The 17,651-nt window shown below is 46.7% G+C and overlaps 1 protein-coding gene across 1 annotated transcript in view; it reads right to left on the bottom strand.

Annotated features, from left to right (window-relative positions):
- Positions 1-9,212: 9,212 nt before the first annotated feature.
- Positions 9,213-17,651, bottom strand: part of LOC121433605 (lysosomal-trafficking regulator-like) — a 42,290-nt gene continuing 33,851 nt past the window's right edge. Inside the window, 5 exon segments of the mRNA XM_041632090.1 lie at positions 9,213-10,269; positions 11,823-12,048; positions 12,051-13,113; positions 13,115-13,881; positions 15,820-15,931. Of these exon segments, the coding sequence (XP_041488024.1) occupies positions 9,213-10,269; positions 11,823-12,048; positions 12,051-13,113; positions 13,115-13,881; positions 15,820-15,931 (3,225 nt within the window).

The raw sequence follows: 17,651 nt of genomic DNA, 5'->3' as shown, positions 1-17,651 counted from the left end.
CCCACTCACGCATACCACGCCCCCTCAGGCAGGCCCCGCCCCTGGGAATCATGGGAGATGTAGAAGTTGTGTGGAGCAGCTGGCCAGCAAGCCGAAACTTTGGATATATATGGCCCCGCCCCCTCACGTAGGCCACTCCGTCTCAAGCAGACCACGCCCCCTAACGCAGGCCACGCCCCAACATGCAGACCACGCCCTCTCGTGCAGGCCCTGCCCACTCACGCAGATCACGCCCCTTCATGCAGACCAGGAGCCCTCACGCAAACCACACCCCCTTTCGCCGACGGCAACCCGTCACGCAGACCACGCCCCCTCACGCAAGCCCCACCCCTCACGCAGACCATGCCCCCTCACGCAGGCCCCGCCCCTCACGCAGACCACGCCGCCTCTCCCAGAACATGCCCCCTCACGCAGGCCCCGCCCCTGGGGAATCATGGGAGATGTAGTAATTGTGTGGAGCGGCCGGCCTGCAGGCCGAACTTTCGGGGATATATGACGACGCCCCCACACGAAGACCACGCCCCCTTGCGCAAGCCCTGCCCCCTCACGCAGGCCGCCACCCCACACACAGACCACGAATCCTCGTGCAGGCCCTGCAGACTCACAGAGGCCCCGCACACTCACGCAGGCCCCTCCCCTCATTCAGACCACGCCCCCTCACGCAGGCCCCGCCCCTCACGAAGGCCCCTCCCCTCATTCAGACCACGCCCCCTCACGCAGGCCACGCCCCCACATGCAGACCACGCCCTCACATGCAGACCACGCCCCCTCGCGCAGGCCCTGCCCACTCACGCAGGCCCCGCCCCCTCACGCAGGCCCCTCCCCTCACACAGACCAGGCCCCCGCACGTAGGCCACGCCCCCACATGCAGACCACGCCCCCTCACGCCGGCCACGTCCCCACACGCAGAACACCCCCCCTCGTGCAGGCCAAGCCCCCACACGCAGACCACGCCCCCTCGCGCAGGCCCTGCCCATTCACGCAGGCCCCGCCCCCTCACGCAGGCCCCTCCCCTCATGTAGACCACGCCCACTCACGCAGGCCCCGCCCCTCACACAGACTACGCCCCCTCAAGCAGTCCTCGCCCCCTCACGCAGACCATGCCCCCTTACGCAGGCCCCGCCCCTCACGCAGACCACGCCCCCTCACGCAGACCACACCCCCTCACGCAGGCCCCGCCCCGCAGGCAGACCCCGCCCCTCACGCAGACCACGACCCCTCACGCAGGCCACGCCCCCACACGCAGGCCACGTCCCCTCGCCCAGGCCCTGGCCACTCACGCCGGCCATGCCCCCACACGCAGACCACGCCCCCTCGTGCAAGCCCTGCCCACTCACGCCGGCCACGCCCCCACATGCAGACCACGCCCCCTCGCGCAGGGCCTGCCCACTCACTCAGGCCCCGCCCCCTCACGCAGGCCCCTCCCTTCACGCAGATCACGCCCCCTCACGCAGGCCCCGCCCCTCACGCAGACCACGCCTCCTCACGCAGACCACGCCCACTCACGCAGACCATGGCCCCTCACGCAGACCACGCCCCCTCACGCAGGCCCCGCCCCAGGGGAATCATGGGAGATGTAGTAGTTGTGTGGAGAGCCCGGCTGGCAGGCCAAAACTTGGGGGATATATGGCCCCGCCCCCTCACGCAGGCCCCTCCCCTCACGCAGACCATGGGCCCTCACGCAGGCCCCGCCCCTCACTCAGACCACGCCCCCTCACGCAGGCACGCCCCTCACGCAGACCACGCCCCCTCACGCAGACCCTGCCCCAGGGAATCATGGGAGATGTAGTAATTGTGTGGAGCGCCTTGGTCACCAGCGACACCTGCGACGGGGCATTGTGAGGTCACTCTGGCGCGACCCCCGTGACGTCGGAGGCGGGACTTCCGGCCCCTTGTGCGCCTTCCAGTCGCCGCCGCAACTTATGGGGGGGCGGAAAACCGAAGAACTACAAAGATGGCGGAACGGCCGCTTCCGGTGCCGGCTCAGGGCGCTTCCGGTCCCGGCCGCACAGCCCCATGGGAAATGTAGTCTCCGGGACCCTAAACGGTGCCTCAGAGCCCGAGGAAAGGGTACTTCCGGTTCGCCACTGGGCACTTCCTGTCCCAGCTGCTGAGCCCCATGGGAAATGTAGTCTCAGGGACCCGAAACGGAGCCTCAGAGCCCGAGGAAATGGTACTTCCGGTTTGCCACTGGGCACTTCCTGTCCCAGCCGCTGAGCCCCATGGGAAATGTAGTCTCAGGGACCCGAAAGGGAACCTTTGATCCCCGGGAAAGGGCACTTCCGGTCCAGTTTCTAGCACTTCCTGTCCCGGACTCATGGGAAATGTAGTTTTATCCACCCGAAACGGAGGCTCACTGCCAGAGGAAAAAGCAGTTCCGGTGTCGGCCCTGAGCACTTCCTGTCCCGGCCGCCAAGCACCATGGGAAATGTAGTTTCCGGGACCCGAGAAGGAGCCTCAGAGCCCAGGGAAAGGCACTTCCGGTGCAGTTTCGAGCACTTCCTGTCCTGGCCTCATGGGAAATGTAGGGGGGCGGGCCCGCCACAAGGGGGCGTGGCCTGCGTGGGGGGCGTGGTCCGCGTGAGGGGTCGTGGCCTGCGTGAGGGGCGTGCCTGCGGGAGGGTCGTGGCCTGCGTGAGGGGCGTCCCCTTCCCCTGTGCCCCCTCCAGTCCTTCCTCGGAACCCTGACTCTCCCCTCACTGACCTTCTATCAGAAGATCCCCCTCCTTTTGCAGATCCAGAGGATCCAGAGAGTCCGGATGGGTCGGAGACTGCATCGGCGGGTGAACAGCCTGCACAAGTCTCCCCAGCCCCTTCACCCATGGCTGGAAGACTCCGGGGAAGGCGCGAGCCACCCCCTGATTCCACTCCTCATGCCCTACCCTTGAGCGAGGGCCCAAATGGCCAACAGCAATACTGGCCATTCTCTGCCTCAGATCTATACTATTGGAAACACCATAACCCCCCATTCTCCAAAGATCCAATAACGCTGACTAACCTGATTGGGTCTATTTTAGTCACCCACCAGCCCACTTGGGATGATTGCCAGCAACTCTTGCAATCCCTGCTGACCTCAGAGGAAAAGCAAAGAGTCTTTTTGGAGGCTCGGAAAAACGTCCCAGGCAACAACGGTAGCCCAACCCTTTTGCCTAACGAAATTGACGAGGCCTTCCCTCTGACGCGACCTGACTGGGATTTCACCACGCCTGCAGGTAGGGGACATCTACGCCTCTATTGCCAGTTGCTAATCGTGGGTCTCCGAGGGGCAGCACGCCGCCCCACCAATTTGGCCCAGGTTAAGCAAGTAATACAGGGAAATGAAGAGATGCCCTCAGCCTTCTTAGGATGCTTATAGGATGTATACCCCCTATGACCCTGAAGATCCAGGGTAAGCTACAAGTGTATCCATGTCTTTCATTTGGCAGTCTAGTCTGGATATTAGAAGCAAATTGCAGAGGCTTGAGGGTCTCCAGGGATATACTATACAAGACTTACTAAAAGAGGCAGAGAAGATTTTCAATAAGAGAGAGACTCCAGAAGAAAAAGAGGAAAGATTATGGCAGAGAATGAAAGATCGGGAGGATGAAAGAGACAAGAGGAGAAACAAGGAATTAACTAAGGTGTTGGCCACCGTGGTTCAGGGACAGAATAGAGAGGGAGACAGGAAGGGAGAACGACTTAGGGCCAAGGTGGACAGAGACCAATGGGGCCTATTGTAAAGAACGAGGGCACTGGATTAAGGATTGCCCCAGGAGGAACAAAGGACCTAGGAAGCCCAGGCCCCAAACCTCCCTCCTCACCTTAGAGGATTAGGGAACTCAGGGCCAGGAGCATCTCCCCCCCCCCCGAGCCTAGGATAACTCTTGATGTCGGGGGGCAACCAGTCACCTTCCTAGTAGACACTGGGGCCCAGCATTCAGTCCTGACCCAGACTTCAGGGCCACTCAGTGAACTATCTGCTTGGGTCCAATGAGCCACTGGTGGCAAGAGATGGACAACTAATCGGAAGGTTCAGCTTTCTGCATGTTCCGGACTGTCCCTATCCCTTGTTGGGTAGGGACCTCCTCACCAAGCTAAGGGCCCAAATTCATTTCGAGGACACAGGGGCTAAGATAACGGGCCCAGATGGAGGTCCCCTCCAAATTTTGACCCTCCAGCTGGAGGATGAATATAGACTTTACGAGCCCCTGGGGCAACAGACAATTGACATGGCCCCTTGGCTCAATGAATTTCCATTGGCATGGGCAGAGACCGGGGGAATAGGGATGGCTTTACAACAACCTCCACTTATCATTCAATTGAAGACAACAGCTACTCCTGTTTCAATCAAGCAGTACCTCATGTCCCATGAAGCATATCAAGGCATAAGGCCCCACATAAAAAGACTGTTGGATCAGGGCATTCTCACTCCCTACCGGTCACCATGGAATACCCCCCTTTTACCGGTAAAGAAACAGGGGACTGGGGACTACCGGCCAGTGCAGGATTTGAAGGAGGTCATACACCCCACGGTCCCCAACCCCTACAACTTATTGAGCACTCTGCCACCATCCCACATTTGGTATACCGTGTTAGACTTAAAGGATGCCTTCTTCTGCTTGCGGCTGCATCCGGAGAGCCAGTCCCTTTTTGCCTTAGAATGGAAGGACCCAGATCTTGGACTTTCGGGTCAATTGACCTGGACACGGCTCCCCCACGGGTTCAAGAACAGCCCGACCCTCTTTGATGAGGCCTTACACCAGGACCTGGCAGACTTTCGGGTTCAGTACCCTGCCCTGACATTGCTCCAATACGTAGATGACCTCCTTCTGGTGGCCGCTTCGGAGAAAGACTGTCAGGAGGGTACAAAGGCCCTCCTACAGACATTGGGACAAGCAGGATATCGGGCATCAGCCAGGAAGGCTCAGATATGCCAGAAGCAAGTCATTTACCTAGGTTATCAATTAAAAGATGGACAGAGATGGCTGACCGAGGCGCGCAAACAGACTATCACTAACATTCCTGCCCCCCCCCCCCGAACCCCCGCCAGCTCAGAGAGTTCCTGGGAACAGCGGGATACTGCCGCCTCTGGATCCCAGGGTTTGCAGAGATGGCTGCACCCTTGTATCCATTAACTAAACAAGGAACAATGTTTGATTGGGGAGAGGAACAACAGAGGGTTTTCGAAAACATTAAGAAAGCCTTGTTAGCCTCCCCTGCTCTAGGCCTCCCTGACATTACCAAGTCTTTCGATTTGTTCGTGGATGAAAAACAGGGTTACACTAAAGGGGTCCTAACTCAAAAACTGGGCCCTTGGAGGCGTCCTGTAGCTTACCTCTCAAAGAAACTCGACCCAGTAGCTTCAGGGTGGCCGCCCTGTCTGCGAATGGTAGCAGCTATTGCAGTCCTCACCAAGGACGCGGGTAAACTGACTCTGGGCCAGCCATTGACTATCCTGGCGCCCCATGCGGTGGAGGCCCTGGTCAAACAGCCTCCAGACCGCTGGCTCTCTAATGCCCGCATGACCCATTACCAAGCCATACGGACCGGGTGCACTTCGGACCTGTGGTCGCTCTTAATCCCACGACCTTGCTCCCCCTGCCAGAGGAAGCAGAACACACTGCCTCCAGATCCTTGTGGAAATACACGGGACCAGGCTGGACCTGACGGATCAACCCCTCCGAGATGCTGACTATACTTGCTATACGGATGGCAGCAGGTTCCTGGCAAATGGGGAACAAAGAGCGGGGGCGGCAGTGACAACGGAGACTGAGGTAATTTGGGCAGAAGCCCTCCCTGCAGGCACCTCCGCCCAGAGGGCTGAACTCATCGCTCTGACCCAGGCACTCCGGATGGCAGAAGGTAAGAGGCTAAATGTTTATACTGATAGCCAATATGCCTTCGCCACGGCTCACATACATGGAGAAATTTATCGAAGACAAGGGCTGCTGACCTCAGAAGGAAAGGAAATTAAAAACAAACTTGAGATACTGGCACTCCTAAAGGCCTTATTTTTGCCCCCAAAATTAAGTATTATGCACTGCCCTGGGCATCAAAAAGGCCATAGCCCTGAGGCAAAGGAAAATAGACTGGCAGATGACATTGCTCGAGAGATTGCTATGAAATCAACCAAGACCTTCCAAGCTTTCCCCTTGACGAACCCAGAAGAGGCCCCAGCCTCCAGTTCGCTACCCTAGAGTAAAGAGGACATTGATCTCCTAAAGAAAATGGGGGCCACATATGACCCCAAAAAGCAACATTGGGTTTTTAAGGAAAAGATTGTTATGCCAACAAAACATACTTATGAAATAATAGACTACTTACATAAATTGACCCATTTGGGGCCAAAGAAGATGAAAACCTTGTTGGACAGACAGGAGTCAGGCCAACACCTCCTGAACAGCGATGGAGCCCTGCAAAAAGTGACTGATGAATGCCAAGCCTGCGCCCAGGTAAACGCAGGCAGAACCAAGCTTGGTCCAGGAGTTCAGGCACAGGGACATCATCCCGGAGTACATTGGGAGATCGACTTTACGGAGGTCAAGCCAGGTCTCTATGGGTACAGATACCTCTTGGTGTTCATAGACACTTTTTCAGGATGGCTGGAAGCCTTTCCCACCAAACACGAAACCGCAAAGGTGGTGACCAAAAAGCTCTTGGAAGAAATCTTTCCCAGGTATGGAATGCCTCAAGTCTTAGGCACCGATAATGGGCCCGCCTTTGTCTCCCAGGTAAGTCAGTTGGTGGCCAAACTCCTAGGGGTCGAATGGAAATTACATTGTGCGTAATTTCCCCAAAGTTCAGGGCAGGTAGAACGCATGAATAGAACAATTAAGGAGACCTTATCCAAATTAACGCTTGCAACTGGCACTAGAGACTGGGTGGTCCTCTTACCACTGGCCCTGTACAGGGCCCGCAACACTCCGGGGCCTCATGGACTGACACCTTTTGAAAACCTATATGGAGCTCCTCCCCCATTTATAAATTTCTTTGATTCAAACATTGCCGATTTTGCTGACAGTCCTTCTCTGGAAGCCCATTTACAGGAGTTACAGATTGTGCAAAGAGAGGTTTGGACGCCACTCGCCGCTGCTTACCAAGACCAACTGAACAAGCCGGTGGTACCACATCCCTTCCAGATAGGAGATACTGTTTGGGTCCGCAGACACCAGACCAAAAACTTGGAACCTTGGTGGAAAGGCCCTTACACTGTCCTTCTGACCACCCCAACAGCACTGAAGGTTGATGGCATCGCAGCCTGGATCCACGCCTCACACGTTAAGGCCACCCATACAGCTGAGAAAGCGGAGCCCGCTGCGACCCCAGCATGGAGAATCCAACGCACTCAAAACCCCTTAAAGATAAGGCTTACTCGTGGGGCCCTTTGACCATTATATGGGCCCTACTAAGACTGGGATGGCGACACAAGAAAATAGTGTAATAATAATGTATCTGGGAAGATAAACAAAAATTTCTAAGCCTGGCTTGGTGGCACATGCCTGTAACTCCAACACTTGAAAGGCAGAGACAGGAAGATCAGAAGTTCAAAGTCATCCTCAGTTAAATATTGAATTTGAGGCCAGTTTGGGCTACAAGAAACCTTCTCTCAAAAATGAATAAAACCTTGCAGTAATAGCCTCAGTTATTAAGTAGACACACCTGGGAAGACAGAACCTCAAAGAGTTGCCTTCACCAGATTGGCTTGCAGACAGGACTACAGGGTGTGTTCTTTTTTTTTTTTTTTTGATTTTTCGAGACAGGGTTTCTCCGTAGCTTTTGGTTCCTGTCCCGGAACTGGCTCTTGTAGACCAGGCTGGCCTCGAACTCACAGAGATCCACCTGCCTCTGCCTCCCGAGTGCTGGGATTAAAGATGTGCGCCACGACCGCCCGGCTCAGGGTGTGTTCTTAATTGTTAATTCATGCAGGGGAGCCTAGGCTCATTGTGGTGGATAATGTGATTCAGGTGGTTCTGTTGTACAAGGAAGGTAGAAAGGCAGAGAGACAAAGCCAGTAAACAGCCTTCATCCATGTTCTCTGCTTCAATTCCTGCCTCTAGGTTTGAACCTCCCCTTTCCTCATTCATGGATGATGAAGTGAAGTAGAAAACAAACCCCAGCCTCCACGAGTTGGTATTAGTCATGGCGTTTATCACAGCAGTGGAAACCTAACTAGGAAAGACCCAAAATGAGACTAGACCTCTCAGCTATTTCAGTCCCTTGAGGGAGCCTCCCATTGGCTAGCACAACAAAGACCAGTATTTCCTGAGGGTCTAATTCTCTACAGTGGTGCAACCACCCTAGAAGATTCCAGCCAGGCTTGTTAAGATTAACCCCTTCTGGTCCTGACTGAAGGCAGGTTTTGCTGTGAGGCCACTCTACCTTGAGACCAAAGCAGGCTTGTTCCCAGCCATCCATCCCAGAAGGCTGTTCACATCACCCCTGAGAGATAAGCAGGGTCAAAGCACTGACAAGAGTCAAAGGTCACCTTCTAGAGCAGATTTAGAGCTGCGAATGTCTCTAACAGATATGATAACTCAAATGGACTTAACAGACATCTATAGAACATTCCATCCAAACAGAAAAGAAAATACCTTCTTCTCAGCACCTCATGGAACCTTCTCAACAATTGAGCACATACTAGGTAACAAAGCAAACCTCAACAGATACAAAAAATTTAACATACCCCATGCATCTTATTGGATCTCCATGGCTTAAAATTAGAATTCAACAGCAATGCTAATTCCAGAAAGCCCACAAACATATGGAAATTAAACAATGCTCACCAGCCCCGGGTCTCCTTGCCTGCCAGGTTGCTGGATGAAAGCAGGCTATGTAGATTCAGGTAGGGGTTCAGGGAGATGTGGTAGTCCTTTGGGGGCTCCCACAACAGTGACATCCCAGGGGTCCAGATTCTTAGAAAAAACCCTAATAAAATGTAATGGGTTACTTATACACACACACTCACTGACACACACACACAGAGAGAGAGAGAGAGAGAGAGAGAGAGAGAGAGAGAGAGAGAGAGAGAGAACCCAGCTGGGTAGAGGAAGAGGGTGAGTGAAAGTGGGAGAAGAAAAAAGAGAACAGGAAGGGTAAATTGATATAAATACACTGTATACATAAAACTGTTATAATGAGTTTCAGATTTATGTATAATTAATACAAGAAAATAAAATTTAAATATGTAGCAAAATAAGTTGTCAATATTGTTATGACATGTATATAATAATACACTACACATATATGTTACATAAGCTGGACTGAGGATAAAGCATCACCTGAGGAGGTAGTTCCAAATCCATCTTCTGTTGACTGGCTCTGGAGCTATGAAGACAAATGGCCAGGAGGGACTCCAAAAGTCGTATGCTCTGGAGAGAGGTCTCATTGTCTTGATTCATAAATGCCTTTGCTTCCCCAGGAACAGCTTCAGTAACCAAAGTCTGCTCTACATTTGTGGGAAACATGTGCTCTGACTCTAAGTCATTCAAGCTGTCAGCACTCTTTTTCAGATGTCCCAGTTCTGGTGCTGCTGAAGATGACACATCTCCTTCCTTCGATGTCATTTCAGGTTGAGACATTCTGATTAACTCTTGGTTTTCATTTACACTCATTTCTCCGTGCCTTTTTCCTTGTTTCTCATCACGAATTGTGAATAGTTTTTGGATTATCATAAATATTAATTGATGGCACACTCGGAAACCACCAAGTCTGTGAAATTGTTTCTGGAAGACTGAACTCAACATGTAGATCCAACGGCACATAGACCAAATGTCTGCTGCTTGGTGCAAACATTCAGGGGAAGGTAAGATGACATTCTCAAGAGACAGACACGGTAGCATGTGACTTAATGGTTCACTGGCAGTACTGTCATAGCCAGAAGTATCTTCCGACTCACTGACAGAGTCCCTATCAGAATCTGCTTCTTTACTGACACATAAAAAAGCCACACAGAGAAAGAGGTTTATGGTGTTTATGTGAACATCCTGCTGAACAGTCTTCTGTTTCTTTGGATAAGCTTCTCTGAGACTGGCATAAAACTTACTGAGACTCCGAGGAGAATCTGAAGAAGCTTGCTGCTTACAGAGAGAAGGACTCACACTTAAGGAGGGTAACTCCTGCTCAATGTCTAACCCATTGGCACCTGGAACTGAAGCATCTTTCTGTTGTTCCCCTAGGCTGATAATCAGAGTTTCAAATGCTTTGAGGGAATGACTTTGAATCCCATCTAAGTAATTTAATTCAATTATTTGGTTTACTCCATTACAACTTAAAAACAAATCTCTTATTACCCTGTAAGAGATAGGAAAAATAAAATATTTTATATAACATGGTGAAACATTTGCAAATAGGCACATATGCTATGTAAACATGACACTGCTATGTGTGCTCTATACTGACCACTGCCTACTCTGACTCACTGTCTGAACAGTTCTCTATGTGTGCTCTATACTGACCACTGCCTACTCTGACTCACTGAACAGTTCTAAGATACTGATTAAGATCTCAAGTTATTTTCTAAATGCACTTACATGTTTATATATAGCTCTAGCTATATTTAAAAAGAAATGTTTATATATATATAACACATTAAAATAAGTAACTCAAGAAAGAATTTTTTTCTTCAATTTCAATAGTAAATTTCATAGAAATTCTAAATATCATACCACCCCTGATTGTGGGTACAGGAGAGCAGGCATACATTTGTTCACTTGCTCACTTGGTTGTCTGTCTAACACTCTGCTCAGACTTTCCATCTGTTTTATACTACACTCTAGGAAAGGAAAGAACCAAACTACAGAGCTGAAAATCTTGGGAAGATATTCTCTCAACTTGAAGGTTTAGTACCATGTGAGTTTCCTTATAGTTCTCTTCTAATTTGTTGAGTTGATCAAAGTCAACAGCACAGATATAAAAGATGAATATAGCTTATCTTGGTAGAATCCATGTCAGGTTTTTTTGTTTTGTTTTGTTTTTTTGAGACAGGGTTTCTCTGTAGCTTTGGAGCCTGTCCTAGAACTAGTTCTTGTAGACCAGGTTGTCCTCGAACTCACAAAGATCTGCCTGCCTCTGCCTCCCGAGTGCTGGGATTAAAGGCGTACACCACCGCCCAGTTTTAAGGTAGCCATATTACATATGCATTAATTTAAATGGCCAATCTGTCCATTAAGCTTTACTTACACAGTCATTGTAAAGTATCCCATACTTAACAATCTCATGAATTTGAAAGTTTCACTGATAGAAGACAACTTAAACTTTCTTTTTACCTATCTGTGTTTTCAACTTTGAGTAATAAACGCAACTATGATATTTAAGAAATGATCTCCTCAATGCTACTGACTCGAGAACTAAATATTTCACGTATGTATAAATTATACACTGTTGTAAATACATTAAAATTATTATTTTATATTTTACTCATAAAATAAGCATTGTCTTGTTCTAACATGATCTTTATAAACATCTTAATGGTTTATAATATTCTATCTACATAGTAAAACAAAAAAATTAATCTTAACTGACTTTGTTCTGACATCTTCATTCCACACACTTCTTTCCTCAGAAATATATTAAAAACTTTTACCTTTTTTTTCCATTGAGAAGCCAAATATCAACATCTCTAGTCTCTCTTCCTTAACTATCCCCAGAAAAGTAAATTTTAAAATGTTTAAAACATGACATGGGAAGAGTACTTTCTTTGTGGACAAACTAAATCCTTGAAAGCAAAATAGTAACTATGATTATACTGTGGTTGAGGTCCTGGAGACATCAAGGTTAGAAATTTAAACACACACAGACTTTATCTCATATTCAAAGCATTCATCCAACTGTAAAAATGCACAAACCTGGATTTAAGTAGAATAGGCAGAGTTTTTAGATAGATCTGAAGCACTTCCTGAGACAAACACTGTTTCAGTTGGCTACACATATGAGTCTGAACAGAAGTAATGCTTAGTTGTTGGTAATGGTGTACTAATTCAACTCCTCTTTGGAGCACAGGATTAAAAATATAATTATACAATTTCCACTGAACATTGCCTTTCTGGATCAAATTGCAAATGTGATTTGCAATCTGTCTTCTTGAAAGACAAAGTTCTGATAAGCTTCCAATGCATCCCATTTCCACAAGAAGTCTTCAGACCCACTGCTGGGCAGGATCCCTTGAAATCTGTACGAAGGACTGGGCAAGCCAGAGGAAGGGCCAGCACCACACAAGGTGCCTTGCAGTGTCTCTTCTAACTTAGCCAGTTGGTCAGAATCCACAGTACAGATGTTACAAGCTGCTTTTTTAATTTTCTGTGAAATCTCTGCTCCTCCTAACTGATCCAGAAGAAGTTTGTTAAGGACATTCAGTATGTGTTGCTGAAAATTCTTCAGTGCTGGCAACTTAAAAGCATGGAGTAAAGGGATAATCACAGACTTAGGATCCATACAACAACAGATTCCGACACTGTGTACACCTGATAGGATCTGGACACAGGTGGTGCTCAGGGAAACCTGCTGCAGCAAGCGTAAGCACTGGTGAGCGCACACTGCAATGCAGCAGCACCGCTCGGGATACTGCACATCTCCCTCTGCAGTCTCTTCGAAGGGGCTTTTAGAAAGCTGGTTTTTAAAAGCTGAAACGAGGAGACCTGAGAGATCACGGTGGTGCTGCATGAAATGGGAATACTCACAGCGCCGGTGCCGTTTCCTCGTGCACATGGAATGATGAAGTTGCTCTGATTTTACCTTTTTGACAGTACTTATTATTTTCATTACACTGTTGATCAAGGTTTTCAAATGTTCGGCAGCCCCTGAGGGAACACCGTCCCTTGAAAGCAGCCATTCCATCTGAAGAACTGCTGTTTCAAACAGATTAAATCCTTGGTGCTGAATAAATTCTTGAACTAAATCCATGGCTTGACTGAAGTAAAAGGGATTTGAAGCTGCACTCTGAAGACAAGAGATAAGGAGCTGTAGAACTCCTTCCAGAAGCTCGGGGAGAAGAAGGCCTCTATGACGATACTTGGAAAATATAAAGCCCTCCTGGACCTCCTGTAGTGTTTTCTTTTGTCTTGGTGAGAAAGGGTCAGGCTGCTTTTCCAAGCAAGCTCTAATTTTTAAAGCTGCCCTAAGCAATTCAGTCAAGTTTTTTTCTAAGACTTTCTGGCATTGCCTCTGCTGTGCTAACATCTACTGACATAAGATGCACCACAGTTCGAAAGAGCATCCGTTGAACCAAAGCCACTGGTTCTTCAGTCCAACCTGTAGAAACCACTTGTCTCTCCAAAGTGTCACTCTGGTTACAGCAGTCCCCAAAGCCTGCTAGAAACTCAGTCAGCGTGGGTACTACACTGGCTGCTAGAGAAGAATTATGATTCAAAGCAATGTCAAACTTACAGACTTTCTCCAATAGCGATAACAGAACATGACATAAGTCAAAGGGAGAGTTATTCATGTTACTGAGAATAGACAAGGCAGCTGGCTCACTTAATATGTCGCCATTTGAATCCTGTCTCGGGATGATTTCTCTGGAGTTTTCCAAAGTCATGGTGTCAGAAAGGATCTGTTCTTTGGTTGCAGAGGGGACAAGTTTGGCGAGGAGGTGGTCTTCCTTAGGAGACTGCGTCAGGATCCGGGGTAGCACATGGGACCTCCTGTGCTTACTCATAACTGTACTTTTCTCATCTGAGTTGCCTTCAGAGTCAGAGGTGGAGAGCTGTGTCTTTCTTGCATCTCTTACAGAGTAGCGGTGGGTACTTTTACGCTGTCGTCTGCTTTTTTGAAAAAGGTTTACTTTTGCAGAGATTGAACCAGGAGGAGCACTTCCTTCTAAATATAATTTTCCCTGAGTTGATTTTTGCAAACTTGAGTTCTTTTCTTTGGTCAGGATTATATCAGATGACAACGGCAAGTTAAAATCTAATAAAATCAAGAAATACACTTAGAATATGTCAGTACCCAACAGGTGTGACTACTACCAAGGGAGTAGTTACTTTTGTTTTGGACATTAAGATGGCCCATAGAAGTGATTCACTCCACCCTGACCAAAGATCAGAGAATTTAAGCATACTCCTGCTTGTTCATTTAAAATAAGAAGTTTGGCATAGGGAGTGACTGCCTACAGGATACTTGGTCTAGGGAATGTTCACTGTATATCCTGCCCAAGACATCAAATGTTTTACTCAGGAAATAATGGCTTGATGTCTCAAGTATTGAAGTAACTGTTCTGATTGTCTTTTGTGTCATGTTAAAGCAGTCTTTTGCCTTCTTTCCCCCCTTTTGTATTGGGGAATAAAAGTGTATGAAAAAAAGGAATATGCCAGTACCCGTTAAGCTCAACATGTATGGGCAATGACTCTTACAACCCACATTATGAGTCTGGCCTGGTATAATTTTCCTGCAAGTCTGCTTTCCCTAGTTACATCTCTGGGTCACTTCCGCCCACACTTATCCTTCCTACTCTCTATACCAGGTGGTAATAGCTCAAGAGATACAACTTGATTTTGAGGACGGCAAAGAGAAAAATTAGGAAATTGGACATGAGTTGAACCTACTGCATTCTAATTTCTAAATATGAGCTTGAACTATCCAGCTGCTGTGCTCACCACTTACAAACCTTTAGTGATGCTGTAATTAAGACATAGTGTTAGTCTGTGGCTTCTCAGAACTTCAATATTCACCCAAATGAACTCAAAAATCATATAGTATATATCAAGTATTCATCATGACTATGGTTGTTCAAGCAAAGTATTTCTCTAGGGCCTTGTTCTCTGAACTAGCCAAATGTAGAGAGATCAGCAGTCCATCCTAAGTCCCCAGAGCTTGGGGCCATTCAATGGCCATTTCTTAGGGAAAGGATCTAATTAAATGAATCTTTCTCTTTGTAGCAATATGTGCTAAAATGCACAGAAAACAGAATTGTAATTTAGGAGGACTAAATAAAAACCCATTAGTAGAATTTTGCACTTTACCTAGGAGAAGGAAAATAAAGCAAATGAGAACAAATGTTAAAAGAGACCAATTGCGCAGAAATATAAAATGCCATCAATGAAGGCAACTTCCCTAAAATGGCAGTAATCAACTCTTAAGTGGTTAACAAACTTCTAATTCTGCAAACTCAAAAAAAGAGTAGTTAATGAATCAATAAATAATCAGGAAAATAATATTAGAAGTCTTTAAATATTTTCCTTAAAAGAGTTCTATGTCAAATATGTATTAAAATATAAACACAGCATTAAAATATAATACGGAAGACTATTTTTAACCCAGGAGATTCATAAAGTATTCCAGAAATGATCCAGGGGAAAACCAGTTTATCCTTCCACTGAAATTTAACGTACTTATAAATGCATATTTTTCAAAATAAGAAATTAAAATGTATTGATCTCATGTCATAATTCTACTTAGCCTAGAAACAAACTATGACTTCCAATTTATCCCTCAAAAGCAAAATTAGAAAAACTGAACTAAAGCAAATATTGCAGAAGTCACTTTTAGAGTACTGGTGATAGCCGTCCTTAAGCAATGGGCTTTAATTCCTTTCTTCAAACTCTTCACCACCCATTTTCCTAACGCTATGGCATATCTAGCAACTCCATTAGGTAAGTATTCTGCTTCTTCGGGTATTTGTAATTGTCATTTATGGACATCTATCAGAAGCACCATGGACTTTTATATTACTGGAAGAAGAAAAATTGTGCTTTCCTAATGAATTTTTCATACTAGGTATATAATAAATCACCACAATATCTACTACTCTGAAACTGCATTAACCAATCAGGAAGAGGTAGCTTTGCAAATAAACTTCTTTTCCCAAAGGGATATGACAATGCAAGCAATCTGTGAAGAGGGACATACCTGTTGCTTGCTGTTCCTGGACAGGTATCTTCCACACCAAGGGAAGGAGTGACAGAAGAAGTGTCAGGAGTTCTTCTCTACATGTCAGGGCCTGGGTCAGAAGCAAAAGAGTCTTTCATGTTCTAAGGGCCCAAGACACATTCACTCCTATTTATTTTGTATTCAACCGAACCAAAAACAATTTTTATCCTTAAAAACAATTACATTTGAAAAACTGAAGATCAAATCATCCTATTTTAAGTCCACATCAAACTGTGGATACTTTTGAATTTATAAGATTTCCAACCACAGAAGAATGTAAGATTGTGTGATGGTATTTAGCACATCCTTGCTAACATTCCCACGAAGAGCTATTACTGCTATCATGCACATTGCAAGAATTCATCACCTATGAAAAAACAGACTTGTTAAGTAAAAATAAAAAACTAAAGCCTTTAAGTTAGTAAACTAACAAGGTTACTAGGAAAAAAGTAAGTCTTCGTGTAGTTAAATGTAAAACTTAGAAGACAATTTTAAAAAGAGAAAGCAACAATAATAACACATATAAAAAATTTATCAGTGAAGATAATTAAGTATACTGACTGAACACTCTATTCAAGTATTCTATTATATTAGTCTTTCTGAAGTAGACAGTCCATGTTGTTCCCTTTAATTGATCCATAAAATACATACACACAAACAGAACAACAGAAGGCATGTAGTATCAGTAAGTTTCCCAGTAAGAAACAGAACCCTAGTATGGAAATAGTATTCAGAAAAAAAAATAATCATCTGAAATGTTGAAGTAGGATTGCAACGAGACAGCTACTCCTGGGATACCTGGGACATGTGGTTGAGTATTTAATGAACAGTTAATCCAGGAGTTATTCCTTCTCACAACAATCTTTGAGGAGGGGATCAGGATGACATGAATAGATTTGCTGGGCAGAACTGTGGTAAATGGGAACAGCCAATGTTAGCAGCAAGATCACATGGCCCATATATGAGATGATGACTAAGTAACTTGACAACAAATAAACACAGAGACATATGAGAAACTATATGGTAGAACTGAACTGACTCACAGTTCATTTTCAATGATGCACAAAGAAGAAAAAGACTCCTCACAGGTCTCTCGTTTAAGTAACGAGGTGGCTAATAATATTTCCACAAAGAGAGAAAAGTCTAAGAGGGGTAATAGGTTAGAGTAAAGACAGACTGCCTTAATTTTTTAAAATTATATTTAGTGTGCATGTGCTATTAGGCTGAGCAGTGAATTACCTGATGAGACATTTCATTAACCCAGATTCATTTTTTTAGACATATGCAATTTGAGATGCTGGGAAGATGTCTAAATGGAGACCACTTTTAATAGACAGATAATATACAGACTGGGAACTTAAGATATAAAAGTCATCTGGGTGGATACCTAGGACATATGTAAGGTTTTCCGGAGAGCAAGCAGAATAATGAGAAAGAACTGATAACACTGGTATTCAGAGCTCCAAAAGTCTTTAAGGTGGGCAGTGCTGAAGTAAGTCTGTTGAGCAGATTGACAGACAATTGCAGAGAGAGGCAGAACCAGAGAAACCACAGATGAGAACAGTGAAAGAAAAGGCATTAAACAGGATGAAAGCCGTCATTTCTGAACTATATAAAATGATGGCTGAAAAGCCTTTAGCAACTGAAGGGTGCTGGTAACATTCACAATCACAGCTTTAGTGGAGTGATAATGGAATGAACAGAAAGTCCCTGTTACAGCAGGCTGAAGAGTCAAGGGAATTAAAGATTCCCAGTCTCAAATAAAGTAAAAACTTGTTAGCTCATTAACCTTTTGAGTCCTCCTAATGTGA

This window comes from Microtus oregoni, unplaced genomic scaffold, assembly GCF_018167655.1.
Source record: "Microtus oregoni isolate MIOR12 unplaced genomic scaffold, Mior012 000040F_ref0000088, whole genome shotgun sequence".
Lineage (NCBI taxonomy): Eukaryota > Metazoa > Chordata > Mammalia > Rodentia > Cricetidae > Microtus > Microtus oregoni.
The sequence above is the reverse complement of the archived record's forward strand: the minus strand, read 5'-3'. Positions and strand labels throughout refer to the sequence as shown.